We start from the raw sequence: 21,024 nt of genomic DNA on the forward strand, positions 1-21,024 counted from the left end.
TTGAACCTCAGGGCAGCTCTACAATTCTTAAGATCTCTAACATAACTGGATCTCTGGAAGTACTATAAAAATAATTTCTTTTTTACTTTTTCCTGATGGAAATTCTGGATTTGGAAAGTTAGGCAGAAGAATAAGGGATGGGGTAGGTGGATAGAGGAGCTCAATGGCAACAAATAGCTTTAATATGTCTATATATCTTGCCTTTTTCTCACTTTGTCTCTCACTTTCTTCCTTTGGTCTCTGTTGTCTTTCTCCATCCTAGGCTTTCCTCTGGACAAAGCTGTTGCGTACTCCAAACTTCGAAATCCCTTTCTTATCAATGACCTGGCTATGCAGTATTACATCCAGGATAGGTATAGCACTGTGATCATGCCTGTTTGGAGAACCCACTCTGGGAGGGGCAGAGTCAAACATGCTTAATTTTTGTACCATATCCTCTTGAATTCTGCACCCTAGTACCTCCCAATTATTGAGCAAATGAAATCCCTAGCCCCTCCACATAGTCACCATCTCCACCTCTCCCAGCTAATTTATTCTGTGCATGACAGGAGGGAGGTGTACCGAATTCTGCAGGAGGAGGGTATTGATCTGCCTCGATATGCGGTGCTCAACCGTGACCCTGCCCAGCCTGAGGGTGAGTACCTGGTGTTGTCCAATCCTGACCTGCCTTTCTTTCTATGACTTAGCCCAATTCTCCATTCTCTAGACATCTATGTATCACCTATGTAAGTGAGGCTTTGGTTATTAGGTTATGGGTAGAGTTAGAGCCATGGGTCTTTGGACTCAGCCTTGGATATCTTATACAGATATATATACCATATAGAAATTACCATATTTATTACTAAGATATGGTCATAGAAATTTGAGAGTTATGGAGATTAAAACTTGGAGAAAGAGAGTTGGATATATTCTACAATCCTAGGTCCTAGGAGTGACTACATATCTATCTTTCAGAGTGCAACCTGATAGAAGGTGAAGATCACGTAGAGGTAAACGGAGCTGTCTTTCCCAAGCCCTTTGTGGAGAAGCCAGTGAGTGCAGAGGACCACAATGTGTACATCTACTACCCCAGCTCAGCTGGAGGAGGAAGCCAGCGCCTCTTTCGTAAGGTATGGGGGAATCTGAGAAGTAAAAGGACAAGAATGAGGCTGTGGAGAGGGAAGCTGGAGGATTTGGGAATAAAATAGAGGCAACATTCTTTTTTTATTCCTTTTCCTTCCAAAGATTGGCAGCCGAAGCAGCGTTTACTCTCCTGAGAGCAGCGTCCGAAAGACAGGGTCATACATCTATGAGGAGTTTATGCCCACAGATGGCACAGATGTCAAGGTTATGGTGGATACAGGGATTTAAGAGGTTATAAATGTCTGGGTGGGATGGGATGCTTGGGGAGCAAGTGGAAGCATGGGGAGGGGGTCATAGAAAATAAAGTGTGAATGTGAGTGGCTTTCATATTCAGGTACAAATATACTGCTCACAAAAATTAGGGGATATTTCAAAATGAATATGAAGCAATAAAATATCCCCTAATTTTTGTGAGCAGTAATAGCAAGTAGGGGAAGTAGATATTTTACATTATCACTGTCAGAGCCAGGGCAAGGGTGACATGGGACATGATTTAATGTTGGTAAGTTATTTCTTAATAAGGACTAGATGATAGTGCTGGAGTCCCTAGGAGAAACCTTCATAATTATATTTCAGTAGGGCTCAGTGAGAAAAATGTGTCTCCTGTTCTTAATACTCAGATTATTTTTTTGTTTTGTTTTTGTTTTTTCACTCTGAAACTAGTCTACATACCTAGTGCTCATATTGTCTTCTTATATGCAGGGTGAGCTGTGGGCATACTCAGTGATGCTATGTACCTGCAGGTATATACAGTGGGGCCAGATTATGCTCATGCTGAAGCCAGAAAATCTCCAGCTTTGGATGGGAAGGTTGAACGAGACAGTGAAGGGAAAGAGATTCGATATCCAGTGATGCTGACTGCCATGGAAAAGCTGGTGGCCAGGAAAGTCTGCGTAGCATTTAAGGTAGAGGAAGGCCCATAGGGGTGAGGGGCTCTGTGTAATGAGGGAGACAGGAGCAGAGGTCTCAGAAGAAAGAATGACTCTCTTGTTCTCATATTGCTTCTTTGCCTTGCAGCAAACAGTTTGTGGTTTTGACCTTCTTCGTGCCAATGGTCATTCCTTTGTATGTGATGTCAATGGCTTCAGTTTTGTCAAGAATTCGATGAAATACTATGATGACTGTGCCAAGATTCTGGGGTAAGGGACACAGTGGTTTGGGCTGGGGAGAATGGACTTAGAGAAGAGAGTTAGAAAGCTTTTACTTTAATTTAAATGATTTAGAAGTGAAAAAGAAAAATAGAGAAAGGATTCCTCAGCCCTCTTGTCTTCCCAGCACTACCCAGAGGTAATTACTGTTGACAGTCTTAAATGTAACAGCATGTCTTTTTCTGCCATGTATAAACAAACTAAATTTATTTTATCAAATGTAATCATACTATAATACTGTTTAAAAACAACTTTTAAAAAAATTCATCACATAGTATTTTAAAACATTTAAAAATGTATAAGAAATGATGAATATGGTTAGTATCCATGTATTCACCATTGAGCTTAAGAAATAAAATATTAAGAATGTAGCTGAGCCTGACCAGGCAGTGGCGCAGTGGATAGAGCCTCGGACTGGGATGTAGAGGACCCAGGTTCGAGACCCCGAGGTCACCAGCTTGAGCGCGGGCTCATCTGGTTTGAGCAAAGCTCACCAGCTTGGACCCAAGGTCACTGGCTCGAGCAAGGGGTTACTCGGTCTGCTGAAGGCCCACAGTCAAGGCACATTTGAGAAAGCAATCAATGAACAACTAAGGTGTTGCAACAAAAAACTAATGATTGATGCTTCTCATCTCTCTCTGTTCCTGTCTGTCTGTCCCTATCTATCCCACTTTCTGACTCTCTCTCTGTCTCTGTATTAAAAAAAAAAAAAAAAAAAAGAATGTAGTTGAGGCCCTTGCCGGTTGGCTAAGTGGACAGAGTGTTGTCCTAAAATATGGATGTCCCAGGTTCAATTCCCAGTCAGGGCACATAAGAGAAGCGACCATCCACTTCTCTCTGCCTCCTTCGCCTTCTCTCCCTTTTTGCTTCTTGCTCATTGGTTCAATTGGTTTGAGCATTGACCCTGGGTGCTGAGGATAGCTCAGTTGATTTGAGCATTGGTTCCAGACAGGGGTTGTCACGTGGATCCCGGTCAGGGTGCATGCAGGAAGCTGTCTCACCATCTCCCCTCCTCTCTCACACACACACAAATGTAACTGAAGCTCCTTCATACTCCTCACTAATTACATCTCTTTCCTTCCTACGCAGAGGTATTTGGTGTTTGTCAATCCCATACAATATTTAGTAACATTTTTACTAAAAATTTGGGGCTGTCTTTTTTTGCATGCTTTTATACTTTATATTAATGTATTATTCTTCAGCATGCTGTGTTTAGTGACTTTGTTCATATGTGTAGTTCTGGTTCATTCATTTTCACACAGCTCTTTCATGTTTCTCCTTCTAGGAACACCATAATGCGGGAACTTGCCCCACAGTTCCAGATTCCATGGTCTATCCCCACAGAGGCTGAGGACATTCCCATTGTCCCTACCACATCTGGCACTATGTGAGCAAAGTAAAAAATCTGGAGTAACCTACTTAAGGCACCTACATCAGACCAATAGTTACTTCCTGACCCTGTGTATTCTGACCAGTGGAGCCTGGGTCTCTTCTAGCTGGTTTTCTTAATCTTGCCTATATTCCTAATCTCAGATAGTTTTCTTCTGTTCTTTGACATGTCAAGTAGGATGAAATGATGGGAGGTGGCGAGGGATGGAATGGGGAGAGGTTCTAAGAACACTCCTTATCTTAGGATGGAACTTCGTTGTGTCATCGCGATTATTCGTCATGGGGACCGTACCCCCAAGCAGAAGATGAAGATGGAAGTGACACATCCAAGGTAGAAAGAGTGCCCTGATTTAGGCAAATAGATTTTGAAATGGGGAGAGGCAGTTCACAGAGGCTTTGACTTTCTCACTCTATACTGAAACTTCTTTTTATTTCTTCAGGTTTTTTAGTCTATTTGAAAAACATGGTGGCTACAAAACAGGGAAATTAAAACTAAAGCGGCCTGAGCAGCTGCAGGTAAGATAGTGAATCTGGTTTGGAGCAGCAGTGCTATGAGAAGGACAGAGGGAATGGGACTGGAAGCCTCCATGAGAAACCAGAATGAAAGGGTAACTGGCCAGGAATTGGCCTTCTGCATGGATATTTTATTATTTCCTCCAGGAGGTGCTGGACATCGCAAGGCTGCTATTGGCAGAACTAGAGAAAGAACCAGGTGGTGAGATCGAGGAGAAGACTGGGAAACTAGAGCAGCTGAAGTCTGTGCTGGAGATGTGAGAAAGGGGATAGAAAAAGGGAGCGAAAACAGTGAGAACTGGGGGCTGGGATAGAAAGTAAACTATGAGTTTATCTTGTAGGTATGGTCATTTCTCAGGCATCAACCGGAAGGTGCAATTGACGTACTACCCTCATGGAGTAAAAGCTTCTAATGAGGGGCAAGGTAAGATATAGTAACCTGTTCCCATTATCATTCAGATCTCTTATTCTTGAAACTTTAGATAACCTCTACCCCAGAGTACCTTTCCGGGCTCCTTAAAGACCTAACATTTAGATGTCCCCAGTATTTTCCTCAGATCTAGACCTAGCCACTGACCTTCATTCCTGCAGAACCACAGCAGGAGGCCCTGGCTCAATCTCTTTTGCTGGTACTGAAATGGGGTGGAGAACTGACCCCTGCTGGCCGTGTTCAGGCTGAGGAGCTGGGGCGAGCTTTTCGCTGCATGTACCCTGGAGGACAGGGTGAGTGTTTGGGGAGTAAACACCTGGCAGGGCTGGGATAAACTGACTAAAGGATAAGTTGGAAAAATGAAGAGAGTGAGGCAATAGGAAAGTTCAAGTGGGAATGAGCATTCTTTTTTTTTTTTTTTTACAGAGACAGAGTCAGAGAGAGGAATAGATAGGGACAGACAGGAATGGAGAGAGATGAGAAGCATCAATCATTAGTTTTTCATTGCGACAACTTAGTTGTTCATTGATTGCTTTCTCATATGTGCCTTGACCACGGGCCTTCAGCAGACCAAGTAACCCCTTGCTCAAGCCAACGACCTTGGGTCCAAGCTGGTGAGCTTTTTTGCTCAAGCCAGATGAGCCCACACTCAAGCTGGCGACCTCAGGGTCTCAAACCTAGGTCCTCTGCATCCCAGTCCGACGCTCTATCCACTGCGCCACCACCTGGTCAGACGGGAATTCTTTCTTCCATGCGGGTATTTGTGGAATGCATTCCTGGTCCTCCCCTCTGCCCCCAGGTGACTATGCTGGCTTCCCTGGCTGTGGGCTGCTTCGTCTTCATAGCACTTTCCGCCATGATCTCAAGATCTATGCCTCTGATGAAGGCCGTGTCCAGATGACTGCTGCTGCCTTTGCCAAGGTACACATTACAGTTATCCCATAGTCCCAGCTTCCTTTAGGAAGAGAAACAGAGAGTTTGGAAAACTATATAGTTGGGAAATTTTAGGGTGTTTATGTGCTAACTCAGAAAAGTTTCTTCTATGTTTGACCCCATTCTATACTACTGAGAACAAGCTGAGAATAATAAGTGAGGGTAGGCCCTTGACCTATATACCCCAGTTCTCCTAGCCAGCTCTCATTTGATCTCTCAGACCATCTAGGCTTAGGGGGATTATGCTAGACTGGAAGGAAAACTGATAGACTTTGTACTTCCCTTTCAGGGGCTTTTGGCTCTAGAAGGGGAGCTGACACCCATTTTGGTACAAATGGTGAAGAGTGCCAACATGAACGGGCTTCTGGACAGTGATAGCGATTCCTTAAGCAGCTGCCAGCACCGGGTGAAGGCTCAACTTCACCATATTTTGCAGCGGGATGCACCCTTTGGCCCTGAGGATTATGATCAGGTCAAGCTCTCCCTATCTTTCTTCTCCATATACCCCTGATCCCAAATTCCTAGAATTCTAAATAATAGTGATCAATAATGGTACTTATCATGTGCCAGGTACTGTTTTATGTGCTTTCTATACATCATCTCATTTAATCCTTACCCTTTGAGATAGGTATGGGTCCATACTCTCTTGTCCACAATTTCAAAAATCAAAAGGAGTTTTATACGTTTGGTACCAAGATTCATTTGGCAGCAAAATTTGATATGATAAATATTTCTAATCCCTATTTATTCCATTTAGTATAGTCATACATTTTGCTGCATAAATAAAAATGTGTTTGATTATGTACTAGGCCCTGCTGGAGGTATTATATAAAATATAGCATACGCCGTATATTAACTTCCTAAAGTTTGAAAAATTCTCGATTCCAGACATATTGATCCCAAAGATTTTGAATGAGAGAATGTTTTAATTATTATTTAAAAAAATTTTTACTTACTGATTTTAGCAAGAGAGGATGGGAGGGAAAGAGAGATAGACAAGAACAATGATTTGTTCATGTATGTGCTCTGACTGGGTATTGAACCAACAATCTCTATGCTTAGGGATGATGCTCTAACCAACCAAGCTATCCGGCCAGGGCAGAATATTTTAATTATTCCTCACAAGAAAGTATCCCAAAACTCATTAACTTAAAAACAACCACTATTTTATTGTCTTACACTTCTAAGCTCAACTACTCTTGCTTGAGATCTCTCCTAAAACTGCCTAGATGTTATCCAGATGTTGGAGCTGGAACCATCTGGAGGCTTGACTAGGATGCTGAGATGGCTGGGCTCTCTCTCTTTTCATTCTCTTCCTGTGGTCCCTGGGCCTCTTCTCCCCACATATTTTTTTCCATATGGTTTCTCTAGCATGGTAGCCAGACTTTTAAATGGTAACTTAAAATAGTAACTTCAAAGGTTTTTTGTTTTTGTTTTTGTTCTTGTTTTTTTGAGAGAGAGAGAAAGACAGGAAGGGAGAAAGATGAGAAACATCAACTCATAGTTGTGGCACTTTAGTTGTTCATTGATTGCTTCTCATTTGTGCCTTGATTAGGGACTCTAGCCAAGCCAGTGACCCCTTGCTCAAGCCAGCAACCTTGGGCTCAAGACCTTGGGCTTCAAGCCAGTGACCTTTGGGCTCGAGCTAGTGACCATGGGATCATCTTGATGATCAAGCTGGCAACCCTCTGTTCAAGCTGGATGAGCCTGTGCTCAAGCCAGCGACCTCGGGGTTTCAAACCTGGGACCTCAGCATCCCAGGTAGATACTCTATTCATTGTGCCACCACCAGTCAGGCAGAAGCTTCCAAGCTTTTTGAAAGTGTAGGCCCAGAATTAGCCCAATACGACTTTGTTATTTTTTTATTAAGTTGTTACAAAGCCAGCTTAGATCCAAGGGAAGGGGAAGATGACAAAATATTAATGGCCATCTTTAGTCTATTATAAGAACTGTGGACCTGTACTACTTTTACACCATTTTACAGATGAGGAAACAGGCTCATAAGAATTTAAGCAACCTTTCCATGGTCACCCAGCAAGTATGAACCCAAGGAGTCTATCCCGAGAGCCCAGGCTATTAGTCACTGAAGTATACTACCTCACAGTACTAATCATGGTGCATGCCATTACGCAGTGTCATCTTTCTTCCTGTGTGTCCAGGTCACTGTTGATGGGGGTCATTTGCTAAACAGTGGTTATCCACCTTTCTACCACTGACAATTCCTCATTTCTAATAGATTCTTTTATTTTATTTTTTTAAGTGAGAGGCGGGGACTGGCCCTGGCCGGTTGGCTTAGTGGTCAAGTGTTGGCCTGGTATGTGGATGTCCCAGCTTTGATTTCCGGTCAAGGCACACAGAAGAAGCAACCATTTGCTTCTCCACCCCTCCCTCTCTCTCTTTCCCTCCTGCAGCCATGACTCAACTGGTTCGAGCGCATCAGTTCTGGGTGCTGAGGATAGCTTCGTGGAGCCTCTGCTTCAGGCACTAGAAATAGCTCAGTTGAGAGCATGGCCCCAGATGGGCAGAGCATCAGCCCCAGATGGTCCATGTGTTTTTTCAGAACCACCAAGAACTTAGGTCTGCCTGACCAGGCAGTGGTACAGTGGATAGAGCGTTGGAATGGGACACGTTGGACCCAGGTTCAAAACCCTGAGGTCAAAAAAACAAACAAATAAAAATAAAAAAAAACCCCTGAGGTCACCCGCTTGAGCACAGGCTCATCTGGTTTGAGCAAGGCTCACCAGCTTGAGCCCAAGGTCACTGGCTTGAGCAAGGGGTCACTTGGTCTGCTGGAGCCCCCCAGTCAAGGCACATATGAGAAAGCAATCAATGGTGCCACAATGAAAAATTGATGCTTCTCATCTCTCTCCCTTCTGGTCTGTGTGTTCCTATTTGTCCCTCTCTCTGTCTCTGTCACAAAAAACAAACAAACAAAAAACCCCCAACCTAAGTCTATTTTATTTCCTCTGGATTCCAAGACGTTTTTCTTTTTTCTTTTTTTTTCTTTTTTTTTGCGAGAGAGAGGGCAACAGAGAGGGACAGATATGGACAGACAGACAAAAGGGAGAGAGATGAGAAGCATCAATGCTTTGGTGTAGCACCTTAATTGTTTATTTTTTTTTTTTATTTTTTTTTTTTTCTGAAGCTGGAAACGGGGAGAGACAGTCAGACAGACTCCCGCATGCGCCCGACCGGGATCCACCCGGCACGCCCACCAGGGGCGCCGCTCTGCCCACCAGGGGGCGATGCTCTGCCCATCCTGGGCGTCGCCATGTTGCGACCAGAGCCACTCTAGCGCCTGGGGCAGAGGCCACAGAGCCATCCCCAGCGCCCGGGCCATCTTTGCTCCAATGGAGCCTTGGCTGCGGGAGGGGAAGAGAGAGACAGAGAGGAAAGCGCGGCGGAGGGGTGGAGAAGCAAATGGGCGCTTCTCCTGTGTGCCCTGGCCGGGAATCGAACCTGGGTCCTCCGCACGCTAGGCTGACGCTCTACCGCTGAACCAACCGGCCAGGGCCTTAATTGTTTATTGATTGCTTTCTTATATGTGCCTTGACTGGGAGTGGGGGCTACAGCAGAGTAAGTGACCCCTTGCTCAAGCCAGCGACCTTGGGCTTTAAGCTAGCGACCTTAGGCTCAAGCCAATGACCATGGGGTCATGTCTGTGATCCTCGCTCAAACTAGCAACCCCATGCTCAATCTCATGAGCCTGTGCTCAAGGCAGATGAGCCCACGCTCAAGCAGACGACCTCGGGGTTTTGAATCTGGGTTCTCTGGTCCCGAGCCAACACTCTAACCACTGTGCAACCGCCTGGTCAGGCTGGATTCCAAGACTTTTAAAATCAACCCTTCTTAGATGACTGTTTTAGAGTAGTCCCCTCATCTAAAGGCCCTAGAACAGCTGATATGCCCAGTAGTTTGAGTGCTCATTGGAGTGAACCAACAAACAGATCTTATTTGCACACAATCTCTGTAATAAGTTCACAGGAATATGGACAATTGGCACTGAGCCTGTCTTGCTTTTCATCTCTCTCTTCCCCACAGCTTGCTCCCACTGGAAGTACTTCCCTACTCAACTCCATGGCTATCATCCAGAATCCTGTGAAGGTCTGTGATCAGGTATTTGCCCTGATTGAAAACCTCACTCACCAGATTCGGGAACGGATGCAAGACCCCAAGTCTGTAGGTGTGTATGAATACTATCTTCCCTTCAAGGTTTCAGGCATGGGTGGGTTCTTAGACACTCCTGTGTCCTCTCCTAAATGACAAGGCATTCTCATCTCTCTGGTTTTACTTCAGATTTCTTATGGACTTTTGTTAGAGGTAAAATCTTGGCTTCTCTGGCTGTCTGTCTTCCTTCCAGACCTGCAACTCTACCACAGTGAGACATTAGAGCTAATGCTACAGCGTTGGAGCAAGCTGGAGCGTGACTTTCGACAGAAGAGTGGGCGCTATGATATCAGTAAGATTCCTGACATCTATGACTGTGTCAAGTATGATGTGCAGCACAATGCAAGTCTGGGACTTCAAGGCACAGCAGAGTTGCTACGTCTCTCTAAGGCATTGGCTGATGTGGTCATTCCCCAGGTGTGTCTTATATAAGGAATCTAGCCTGGGGATAGGGGCATTGGGTAAGAAAGGAGAGAAGAGGCAAAAAGGAGGGGTGGCATTGAAACCAGGGGAGGGAAACTTAGAGAAGGAATTAGTTAAGTTGCTAGGATTCTTAGAGTCTACCCTGGCTCTGAGTAAGTACAAGAGACTGGGGAGGAACCTGGAGATGGGGAGTATGGTGGATACGAAAGAGGCCCTAGACCTGAGGTAAAGACAGCCCTGATCTTGGGCTTGGGAATATGAAGCAAGAGAACAGGATTCATTGAGGTACTTATTCCTGGCCTATGGCCCTTAGGAATACGGGATCAGTCGGGAGGAGAAACTGGAAATTGCCGTGGGCTTCTGTCTTCCACTGTTGCGGAAGATACTACTTGACCTGCAGAGAACCCACGAGGATGAGTCTGTCAACAAGCTGCATCCCCTGTGAGGGAGGGCTGGGAGGGGTTTTGGATGGAGGGAGGGGCATGTCAGGGGAGCCCTTGGGAAAATCTAGACTGGGACAGCTAGGGGGACCTAGAATAGAAGGAAGGGGTCCTGGGATGTAAAGGAGAGGATAAGTCTTTGAGGTGGAAGGAGGGAGTTTGTAGAGGGGTGAGAAGAGGATTATCTGATGGTGTGAGTGACTTAGCTATTACCTCAGGTACTCCCGAGGAGTGCTCTCCCCAGGCCGCCACGTTCGAACACGTCTCTATTTCACCAGCGAAAGCCACGTCCACTCCCTACTCAGTGTCTTCCGTTATGGGGGTCTTCTTGATGTAAGGATCTTTCTTTTGACATCAGCCTGTAAATATCTTTTCTCAGCATTCTTTTACTCTCTTACTAATGCTATTTCTTTATTGTAAGCTTTCTCTGTTCTTGTCTCCCTGCCCATTCCCTGACTCCCTTGATAAGCCATGGCTTACCTCTTCTTGTGTTCGGTAGGAGACCCGGGATGCACAATGGCAGCGAGCTTTGGCTTACCTTAGTGCCATCTCAGAGCTCAACTACATGACCCAGATTGTCATCATGCTCTATGAGGACAACACAAGGGTGAGGAGCTAGCAGGGTGGATTAAGGAGAGGGCTCCTTCTTTCTCTTCCATCTCCTTTTAGGAAAAAAAAAACAACCTTTTTTATCCTTAGAATTTGTAGAATCCGTCTGGGTGTGGCACCTAGATACAGCATGACACAGAGCATTTAGGAGTTTGCTACTGGAAAGGAAAAAGTGTTTTGGGATCATGTTGAGCCAGAGAGATAGCATAAACATAGCTTTAGAATGAGGGAGGGTATGGAATTTGGGACAATGTTATAATGAACCTTTTCTCTCAATAATTGTTACACATATACCTTCTTCATCTGGCTGCACAAAGATATCTTTAAATGTCCTGATATATGGTCTGACCAGGCGGTGGCACAGTGGATAGAACATCGGACTGGGATGCAGAGGACCCAGGTTCGAGACCCCGAGGTTGCCAGCTTGAGTGCGGGCTCATCTGGCTTGAGCAAAGCTCACCAGCTTGGACCCAAGGTCGCTGGCTCGAGCAAGGGGTTACTCGGTCTGCTGAAGGCCCACGGTCAAGGCACATATGAGAAAGCAATCAATGAACAACTAAGGTGTCGCAATGAAAAACTGATGATTGATGCTTCTCATTTCTCTATGTTCCTGTCTGTCTGTTCCTATCTATCTCTCTCCCTGACTCTCTCTCTGTCTCTGTAATAAAAAAAATAAAAAATAAAAATAAAGTCTGAGGATCCTTATGAAAGTTCTGAATAAAAGGTAGTTAAAAAAAGAAGTTCTGATATATGCACTGTAGTAGCAAAGCTGAATTATCATGGGAGATGGATAGAGAAGGCATAGAAGTGGAAGCTGGAAAGTCATGCCAAGCAGTGAATCTCAAACAGTGGAGGTGAGGAAATGAGGAACCTGTATGTAACACAAGACTATGGTTAAAGGGAAGCTATAATAAACCAACCCCAGAGTGGAGTAATACATTGAAACCTCAGCCCTGGGAGGGTATATCCTCTTGAGTTTCTCTCTATTGTCCCTGCTTGGTCTTCTACCACCATATCCAGTTCCTCCACTGTCCCTTCATCTGGTGATGCCCCTATAGGATCCCTTATCAGAGGAGCGATTCCACGTGGAGCTGCACTTCAGCCCTGGAGTGAAAGGTGTCGAGGAAGAAGGCAATGCCCCAACTGGCTATGGATTTCGTCCAGCCTCTTCTGAGGTAGGTCAGAGTACTAGGATTTGGAACTGGAGGATTTAGAGGATTTATAAACCAATAGGTAGGAAAATTAGAAACAGTATAGGAGGTAAAAGGGTTGAGAAGTCTGAGATTAGAAGGCTGGAGGTCATTAACACCTCTCCTATCTATGCCTGTTGTTGCATAGAATGAGGAGATGAAAACAGACCAAGGCAGCATGGAGAACCTGTGCTCAAGGAAGGCATCAGATGAGCCAGACCGAGCATTGCAGACTTCACCCCAGCCCTCTGAGGGTCCAGGCCTGCCAAGGAGATCACCCCTGATTCGTAACCGAAAAGCTGGCTCCATGGAGGTAATGGGAGGGGCTTGGGAGAAAGAAGTAGTGAAAGTGCTTATAGGACAATATCCATGAATCTTCTGAATCCCCTTAGGGAGCAATTCTTGAGACTTTAAGTAGAATCCTCCTCCCCCTGATGGATATGTTTTATTTAATCTCTTTTTCAAAGCCAATGTCCCAATACTCCTTTAAACTGGTCACTACTTCTGAGGTTAAGGAGGTGCCAGTGAGAGATGCCTAAGAGATAAGGATTATTAAAGATGAGAGTGTGTAGGAGGCCTCTGGATGAATTTGAAAAGACCGTTCTTTAAAGGAAATATAGTAGAAACAACATGAACTCTGGGCTAAAATCTCAGTCTGATACTTAGAAGCTGTGTGACCTTGGACAGTTAACTTCTCCAAGACTCAACTTTTTTCATCTGTAAAGTATAAGTAATATCCACTGGATAGATGCTCAGTAAACAGTAACTATAACAACAATACAGTTGATATTAAAAGCTAGGCCCTCTCCCATCTCTTTGTTGCATTGGGTAAAAATTATAGCTCGTACAGAAGCAAATATGTGTCACCTTAAATTAATTCTTTAGAGTTATCTATATGCTCATCCTATAAAGGAAATCAAGTCTGAAAGTCTGTGTTCCCTTTGTTCTCTTTTTTTTGTATTTTTTTCTGAATTGAGAAGTGGGGAGGCAGAGACAGACTCCTGCATGTGCCCAACTGGTATCCACCAGGCATGCCCACTAGGGGGTGATGCTCTGCCCATCTGGGGCGTTCCTCTGTTGCAACCAGAGTCATTCTCGCACCTGAAGTGGAGGCCATGGAGCCATCCACAGCACCCGAACCAACTTTGCTCCAATGGAGCCTTGGCTGCGGGAGGGGAAGAGAGAGATAGAGAGAAAGGAGAAGGGGAAGGGTGGGGACGCAGATGGGTGCTTCTCCTCTGTGCGAACCCCGGACTTCCTCACGCTGGGCCAACGCTCTTACCACTAAGCCAACCGGCCAGGGCCTGTGTTCTCTTTGTTCTAATGAGTAGGTTTATGGCCATGGGCCTGTGCTCTGCTGCTATTCTTGTAGTCTGTCTGTAGTTCTGGTTCTAGTTCTTTAGCCTAGCCCTAGAGGAAGGAACTGTTGTAAATCTTATGTGTATCTAGCTAACTGTTCTGGGATTTTGGTCTGTTTTTCATGGAAAGGTTCTTTCCCTCTTTAGTCCATGACACTCTTTTTAACCCCATGTTTTATCTTAGTCTCAGGGGTTCTGACTGTCTAATTTGAGTCCTGTTTGGATAGATGAATCTGTTCACCTGGCTCTGTGCCAGCTCTGTCTTAAAGGAATTGGTTTTTGCATTTTAGGAATATCACTTAGAAGAATCCATAAAACTAGCTTACATAGGTTCAGCAAGAGATTTATAGTTAAGATTTTGGAGAAACCTGAGAAGACAAATTAGTCTCTGTTCTGGACTCTTCGTTTTCTTCCTGCTGATTTTAAGCTGGATTTGAAGTTGTGACTACTCAGTTTCTTTAGGTGGGATATGTGTCATTTTCTCTCTGAGGTGTAAGTTAACTTAGTATCCATAGTACACTAGTACCCTTCAGACTCGTGAGTAGATCAAGTGGATAGAATGATATAATCTTCCATCAATAAACTGTTCCTCCACATCTAAGTATCTCCCATTCATATGGTCTTCCAGTCTCTCTGACAGTTTTGGCTTAACCCCCTCCTTTTTTTTCTGATTTAAGCAGTTAAGAGACTAGGAAAGGCAGAACGCTCTGTGTATCATCTCTCAGACTTGATGAGATTGACTTTCTTTCAGGCCTACAGAAGCTTCCTATTATAATCACATTTCCTCCTTTCTGTTACTACTGCTGCTTATACCATGGCTCATCCAGGATGACAGTTGCCCAAGATATATTCCTTAGGTTTGCAAGAAAATCTTCTGTCTGCTCCTTGGTCACACAGCCTTTTAATATTAATATTTCCTGTCCTTGTTTTATGTTATCCCTACCAACTACAACCCTTCCCCAATCCCTTCAGCTCCTCTTGTCTTCTCATATTTTTAGACTGTTTTAGAATAAAATATCCCCCTGACCTGTGGTGGCGCAGTGCATAAAATGCTGACCTGGAAAGCTGAGGTTGCTGGTTCGAAACCCCAGTTGTGCCTAGTCAAGGCACATATGGGAGTTAATGCTTCCTGTTTCTCCCTTCTCTCTCCCCCCTCTCTAAAATGAATAAATAAAATCTTTTAAAAAAATAAAAAAAAATCTGTAACCTTCATAGCAGTTGTGACCCAGGCAGTCATTTTTTCCAGCCCTATAATTAGGTCTGCCCAATAGGCAGTAGGGCTTTCGGGAGCCTGGGGGCTAAAGGAGCCGTGACCGGCTTTGATTTCAGGTTGCATAGAATGTCGGTGTGTATCCTAGAACGCTCGGTCTGGCTCATCTGATGCCTTCCTTGAGCACAGGTTCTCCATGCTGCCTTGGTCTGTTTTCATCTCCTCATTCTATGCAACAAAAAGTCTACCCGGTCTGATTTCAGGTCATGAACATGCAGTGCACGGGGAACCTGGACTTGATCCCCTTGCGGGGACGGCGCCGCCGGAGGTCAGGAGACCTCCCCCGGCCTTCCCCAGCCATCGGCCTACAGCCCCGGGCTGTGTCCACCACTCACCTGGCATCCTGCACACAGGTGTTCCTCCCTGCCTCGTCTTCCTTTTCTGCCTCTGTCTTTACCTTTTGGGATTTAGGGACTCAGAACACTGTCGGGGGGTGGGGGGTGGTGTATGTTGGGAGTTGTATGATTGGACGCTTGTGGGCTTTTTAGAAATATGTTTTATGTCTATAGGAGTGAAGGAGAGAGCTTCTTGACTCAGATAAGAAACTGAGTATGGGCTGACCTGTGGTGGCGCAGTGGATAAAGCGTCAACCTGAAAATGCTGAGGTCACCGGTTCGAAACCCTGGGCTTGCCTGGTCAAGGCACAAATGGGAGTTGATGCTTCCAGCTCCTTCCCCCTTCTCTCTCTCTGTCTCTCCCTCTCCTCTCTAAAATGAATAAATAAATTAATTAATAAGTAAATAAATAAATAAAAAAGAAACTGAGTATGGTTTCCATAGCCATAGCTGTCCCATCAAAAGAAGAGAGTAAAGCCTTACTTGACATCTTATTGTGGCTATTGTGATTGGCTTCCTGAGTCTTGCAGAAGAATAGATAAGATTAAGGAACCCTGCTCTGTTGAGAACTGAGAATGGTTGAATAATGATTTCTCAGATTTGAGATGGGAGGGCTAGGGGACAGGCATCTTGGAAATAGACATACCTTTTACTACAAAAAGATTTCATGGATAGTTTTCTCTGCAAAGTACACTTTTTTTTTTCCTTTTCTTCTTCTTACCCCTTAAAAATCCTTTGGTTCTTCCAAACTTTCTGACATTGCTTGGCTTTATAGGGGCAGGAATTCAGGATCTAGGTTTTATTGAAACTGCTGGGTTGAAATGGCAGACGGTAACAGAGTCCTTTTTCTCCAGGTGCTTTCTGAGACTTCATCCTCCAGGCCTGGTATCTATCGGCTCTTTTCAGCTTCACGGCCACCGACGGAAATGAAGCAGAGTGGCCTAGGTATGGTTTTCTAGCGTCTCTCACCTGTTATTGGGAAGGGGTGTCTGTCTGTTCTTCACAGTCTTATTGTGGGAATTGGGGTTATGCAGTCTGTGGAATTATCTGGTGGGGCTAGAGAGGATGAATGTGGAGAAGCCATATTTAGGTGTAAACTTTAATCCCAGATAAATGTTTCCATTCCAGGAAGGTGTTTGTCTTCTGGTTTTCTACACCAATCCCCATTTCTCTGGCTGAAGGGCATTTTTCTGGCTTCTCCTGTCATTCCTTCAGCCTATCCCAGACCTTAAGGGGCCATGGAAACTCTGAATTTTCAGAGTTATTATAGACAGAGTTATCATAGAGGTACTTGTGACCCCCATAAGTGTCATATTCATTATTTGGAGAATTTGTGCCATGTCTTCCTCTGAAACTTATGTTTATTATACCGCTGCTCTGGCCCCTCTGACCTCCATACTCTCTCTCTCCTTCTTCATCCTCTCCTAATCCTGTAATTTTTTTTCTTTCTTCCTGAAAATTGAGGGACTAATCTGAGACTGGTATAGTGGTAGAAGCTTCTCAGGACTTTGAGGGAATGTCTCTTAATCTTTTTTATTTCCTGGAAAGGGGTGGAGAACGTCACTCAGCCTTTCCTAAGCACACAGACTACAGGAAGGACCAAGTCTCAGAGGGTATTGTATTCTTTGGGAGCAGGGAATGGCCTTTGGGAGGGGCTATCTTTGCACACAGTAACTTGTGAACCAGTAACTAACTAGAAATGGCAGTTAGAGGTAATTAATTATTTGGGGGTCCAGTCTTAGTCCCCTGGCTCTTTCTATCTTGTTCCATTATTCTCTCCACTTAACTCCTTTCATTTTTTTGTTACCTTTGTCCTTGGTACCCAATTTCTTGGCCCTAATATGGTCAACATTTGGACCAGCAGAGGGAGAAAGATTTGGGTAATTTTCCAGGGTAATTTTATGGGAATATGCTGTATTCTAGATCCCTGAAATTAGGTAGATGGTTTGGGGCATGGAAAATAAATGACAAATGTATAGATCTGTGATATGGAATTCCTATCCCAGAAGTCCCAGTAAAGAATAGGTTTCAGGTAGTCTGGAAAGGAGGATAGGTTTGTCTGGCCCAGTTAAGTGGGAGTGCTGTCAAGAACAAAGCAGAGGTATCATGTGGTAGTTGACAGATGGTGCTGGTAAGGTAGGGACTGCCCTCTGTGATGATCTAAGGGCTGGGCAGGGCAGGATTAGCAGGATTGCACCAATTATTTAGTGAAGAAGTAAAAACGTTTGGGGTGGTCTGAGACACAGCCAGCTAGTTTCAGCTTCTTTGAAGAAAAACAGAAATATTTAGCAACACTTATTACTCCCTGGAACCCCATTCTAGAGCCTGCTTGAGCATGAAATAATAGGAGAAGTTTCTGCATAGAAGAACAGTGCTGAATTCCAGGGTGGAGATTATCAGCCATCTGAGCTTTCTTAGTTTCTGTGGGGATGGTAAAATTCTGGGATCTCTGAAACTATGGTCCCTTCTTTGTGAGATCAAAAGGAACTGACCTTTTCTCTACTTTATTCATCTCTCCTATGAATATTAAGTTCCCAAGCCAAACCTCGGGTCATGGCTAAAATAGATTTGGAAGTAGAGGGACAAACCCCACAAACTCAGATATTAATCTTGTCTCTTCCTTCCCACTCTGTCTTCATGGGCTGTGGTAGGAAAGGGGACTATGAGTCCCAATCCTACTTTTGATCAGATATTTTTCAAGTTTTACTTACTACTCTGATTGATAATAGAGTTCTTTTTTATTTCTTTGAACTTATATGTGTGGTCATCTGACTCTGTGTATAAGGCTTACAAGACAAACTTTTGAGAGCAGAAAACCATCCTTTTTGTGTTTTCCTGCTCACTAGGTCCTCCTTCTTAGTAGGTGCTCAGCACAAAGCAGGCGTGCTCTACATATAATCATCTGACTTTTCCCATGCCTTTTAATTTGTGTCCATCTTCATTTCAAAAACAACCTGTTTTCTTCTTGATGAAAAATAACTGTTTTTTTCCCCCACTGAACTTAGTTGATCCTCAGAGTCAAGAGACCTGTATTATAGTCCAGTTTAGCTCCTAACAAACTGTATGACCTTGAGCTAATAGATTCCTTTTGAATCTCAGTGTCTTCATCTCTAAAATGAGAAGGTTGAACTGGATAATTTTTGAGTCCCTTTCAGACTTAAAAATTTAATGAGCCTCATGCTTTCTTTCTTGGGAACAGTAAAAAGGCCTAAAGGGAAATAAAAGGAAGGGAATGTCAGATGAAAAACTTAGGAGGAATTGGAATTTATGAGAATTTGGAATTTGAGCTGAGTACTCAAAACAATCTCTAGTTTCAAAGTTCTTTCCTTTTAAACCTATCAGGGATTAGGTTTGTGGGTACTTCAAACCCTATCCGGATAAGGAACACTAAATCAAATCTAGGGATATCTAGAGGGATTGCCTATTCTTTTAGCATTCCTGAGAGCCACATGGAAAGCATAGTCTATTTCTTTCAGTAGCTTTGAGTCCCCTAATATCACTAACCCTGCATTTGTAGCAGCCCCTTGTATCTGCCATGTAGATCTTCAGGAGAATCCCCACTTTGCTTGCCGAGCATAATTAAGAAAGTAGGGAAAGCTGTTTGTAGCTATGCGTAGTAGCCTCACAATTGTGGCTCTGAATGACTGTGTGTGTCTTGATATCATGTGATGTTGTGTGTACTTCTATGTGGTAATTGCAGCTTTGTGTGGCTACTAACGCACTCCTGGCCTTGCAGGCTCACAGTGCACGGGGCTGTTCAGCACCACAGTGCTGGGTGGCTCCTCCAGCGCCCCGAATCTTCAGGACTACGCCCGCAGCCATGGCAAAAAGCTACCACCTGCCAGTCTGAAACATCGAGATGGTATGTGGGTGGGTTTGGGTGACAACTCTTTTCTTCATTTGTCCTTTAGCAAGGACACGGTTCAAAAACTATTCATGCTTAAGATGGCACCGATACTGGCCTTAAAACAAGTTTTCTTCATCAATTATAGAGAGGAGAAGGAACCAAGACCCCATCCACCTCCATTTGCACTCTTTCTCACCATACAAGTATTACTTATTTATGCTTATCCCTTCATAATTTCCCACATACAGCCCGGCTACATCAATTTACTCCACCTTTATATTCTTTCCTGGATTCTGGTGTATAGGGGTAAGGACCTAGGAGGATGATCCATGATCGGGAAGAATGAAGTGGAACCTTGATTAAAATCTTAGGAAATCAGGGATGGGAAGTTGCTTAGCTAAGGCAGGAAAGATGATATGGGAAGAGAGTGTGGGAAGGGATGAAAGTTTCTACAAAGATTTTACTTTTAAATGATGAGAAAGAGGATGTGGTGGTGAAATTAGGGTTGTTTGTGGGGCTGTATTGTGGTAGAGATGACACATGGATTCCTAAGAAGAGATTATACCAAAGGAAAAAACTGAAATGTGGTAGTCAGGAAGAAAAGGTGGGGTGGAAGCAGGTCATATAACTGTAAAGAGCAGAGTACAGTGCTGGCAAATTCAGAACAGAGGGAGGGGACAGGTGTGGGTATAATCCCCATGATGTCTTTTCTCCCCAGAGTTCTTGTTTGTCCCGGCCGTAAAACGATTTTCTGTGTCGTTTGCAAAGCATCCGACTAACGGTACGTTTGCTTCTGACTCAGTGTCATTCATCCTCACCATGTCACCTCCAGACACTTAACCTCTGAGTTCTGACACTAACTTTCCCTCTCCTTCCACTGTAATGACACCCCACTGTCTCTGAATGAAACACTCACTAAGTGTCCCTCTTGGGGCATACCCCTTGTGTGACAAAACTTAGCCTTTGCTGCAGCCTGGCTGCCCTATCCCTGTGCCAACTCAGGGTCTTACTTCCATGGTCACCATCATCACCATTGTGTCAATTTTTTCAGCATTATCACCAAAATGTTAATTAAACCTCTCCCTTCCCCATCTCATGACTGGTGGGCTTTGTACAAACATGTTAATGATTCCCCTTTTTAGGAAGAAAATTGTATTTCCTATATTATCTCCATTTCTTCTCCCCTGACCACAACTCAGCTTATTTAATTTCGATCTTCCTGTTTTTTTCTCCCACTCTTTTATTGGAGTGGATGACTAGTTTGTTTCCCTCAGGATAAATGCCACAAGTCCAGCTCCCAAGTCTACCCAGAAGGGCATTGGTCTTGAGTATATACTTCCCATCTCCATATTCTTATCTCCTACCATTATGTGTACTTGGTGTGGTTCTTGTGCTCCTGCCATCTGCTTTTTGTTATTACTAACCTAGGACTGGGCATAGAGAACAGGAATCCAGATTGATCTGGGATAAAAGAGAGAAAGAAAGGAGTGGGAAGTAGTAGGCAAAGGAAGAAGAATTTACCTCAAGTTTTTACATATGGTTTCCATGTAGCCCCAGAGGATTGAAGTGAAGAGTTGAGATGCCTGTCGGGCTTCTAGGAGAGCTTAGGAATGAATAATATTTCAAAAATATTGAAGAACTGGGTCTAAGGTGTCCACCTGGAACACTGAGGTCACTGGTTTGAAACCCTGGGCTTGCCTGGGCAAGGCACATATGGGACTTGATACTTCCTGCTCCTCCCCCCTTCTCTCTCTCTCCTTTTAAATTGAATAAATAAAGCCTTAAAAAAAAAAAAGAATAATATCTTTCAGAAGAACTGGGTCTGCCCATACTAAGGTGGGAAACCAAAA

The 21,024-nt window shown here is 44.2% G+C and overlaps 1 protein-coding gene across 25 annotated transcripts in view; it reads left to right on the forward strand.

Moving 5' to 3' along the window:
- Positions 1 to 21,024, forward strand: part of PPIP5K1 (diphosphoinositol pentakisphosphate kinase 1) — a 47,945-nt gene that overhangs the window by 4,914 nt on the left and 22,007 nt on the right. For 12 of the 25 annotated variants that reach the window (XM_066276756.1, XM_066276749.1, XM_066276761.1 and 9 more), the window contains 25 exons: positions 263 to 353; positions 549 to 634; positions 955 to 1,109; positions 1,225 to 1,326; positions 1,866 to 2,027; positions 2,140 to 2,261; positions 3,556 to 3,657; positions 3,904 to 3,990; positions 4,100 to 4,175; positions 4,320 to 4,429; positions 4,514 to 4,596; positions 4,764 to 4,895; positions 5,402 to 5,523; positions 5,825 to 6,007; positions 9,577 to 9,718; positions 9,896 to 10,119; positions 10,439 to 10,566; positions 10,784 to 10,898; positions 11,065 to 11,172; positions 12,233 to 12,349; positions 12,513 to 12,677; positions 15,196 to 15,345; positions 16,182 to 16,272; positions 19,064 to 19,189; positions 19,893 to 19,955. In XM_066276756.1, the coding sequence (XP_066132853.1) occupies positions 263 to 353; positions 549 to 634; positions 955 to 1,109; positions 1,225 to 1,326; positions 1,866 to 2,027; positions 2,140 to 2,261; positions 3,556 to 3,657; positions 3,904 to 3,990; positions 4,100 to 4,175; positions 4,320 to 4,429; positions 4,514 to 4,596; positions 4,764 to 4,895; positions 5,402 to 5,523; positions 5,825 to 6,007; positions 9,577 to 9,718; positions 9,896 to 10,119; positions 10,439 to 10,566; positions 10,784 to 10,898; positions 11,065 to 11,172; positions 12,233 to 12,349; positions 12,513 to 12,677; positions 15,196 to 15,345; positions 16,182 to 16,272; positions 19,064 to 19,189; positions 19,893 to 19,955 (3,042 nt within the window). The remainder of the gene's footprint in view (positions 1 to 262; positions 354 to 548; positions 635 to 954; positions 1,110 to 1,224; positions 1,327 to 1,865; positions 2,028 to 2,139; positions 2,262 to 3,555; positions 3,658 to 3,903; positions 3,991 to 4,099; positions 4,176 to 4,319; positions 4,430 to 4,513; positions 4,597 to 4,763; positions 4,896 to 5,401; positions 5,524 to 5,824; positions 6,008 to 9,576; positions 9,719 to 9,895; positions 10,120 to 10,438; positions 10,567 to 10,783; positions 10,899 to 11,064; positions 11,173 to 12,232; positions 12,350 to 12,512; positions 12,678 to 15,195; positions 15,346 to 16,181; positions 16,273 to 19,063; positions 19,190 to 19,892; positions 19,956 to 21,024) is intronic. The other 13 variants (XM_066276762.1, XM_066276768.1, XM_066276765.1 and 10 more) reach the window with 10 other exon arrangements.

Source organism: Saccopteryx bilineata, chromosome 4 (genome assembly GCF_036850765.1).
Source record: "Saccopteryx bilineata isolate mSacBil1 chromosome 4, mSacBil1_pri_phased_curated, whole genome shotgun sequence".
Classification (NCBI taxonomy): Eukaryota; Metazoa; Chordata; class Mammalia; order Chiroptera; family Emballonuridae; genus Saccopteryx; species Saccopteryx bilineata.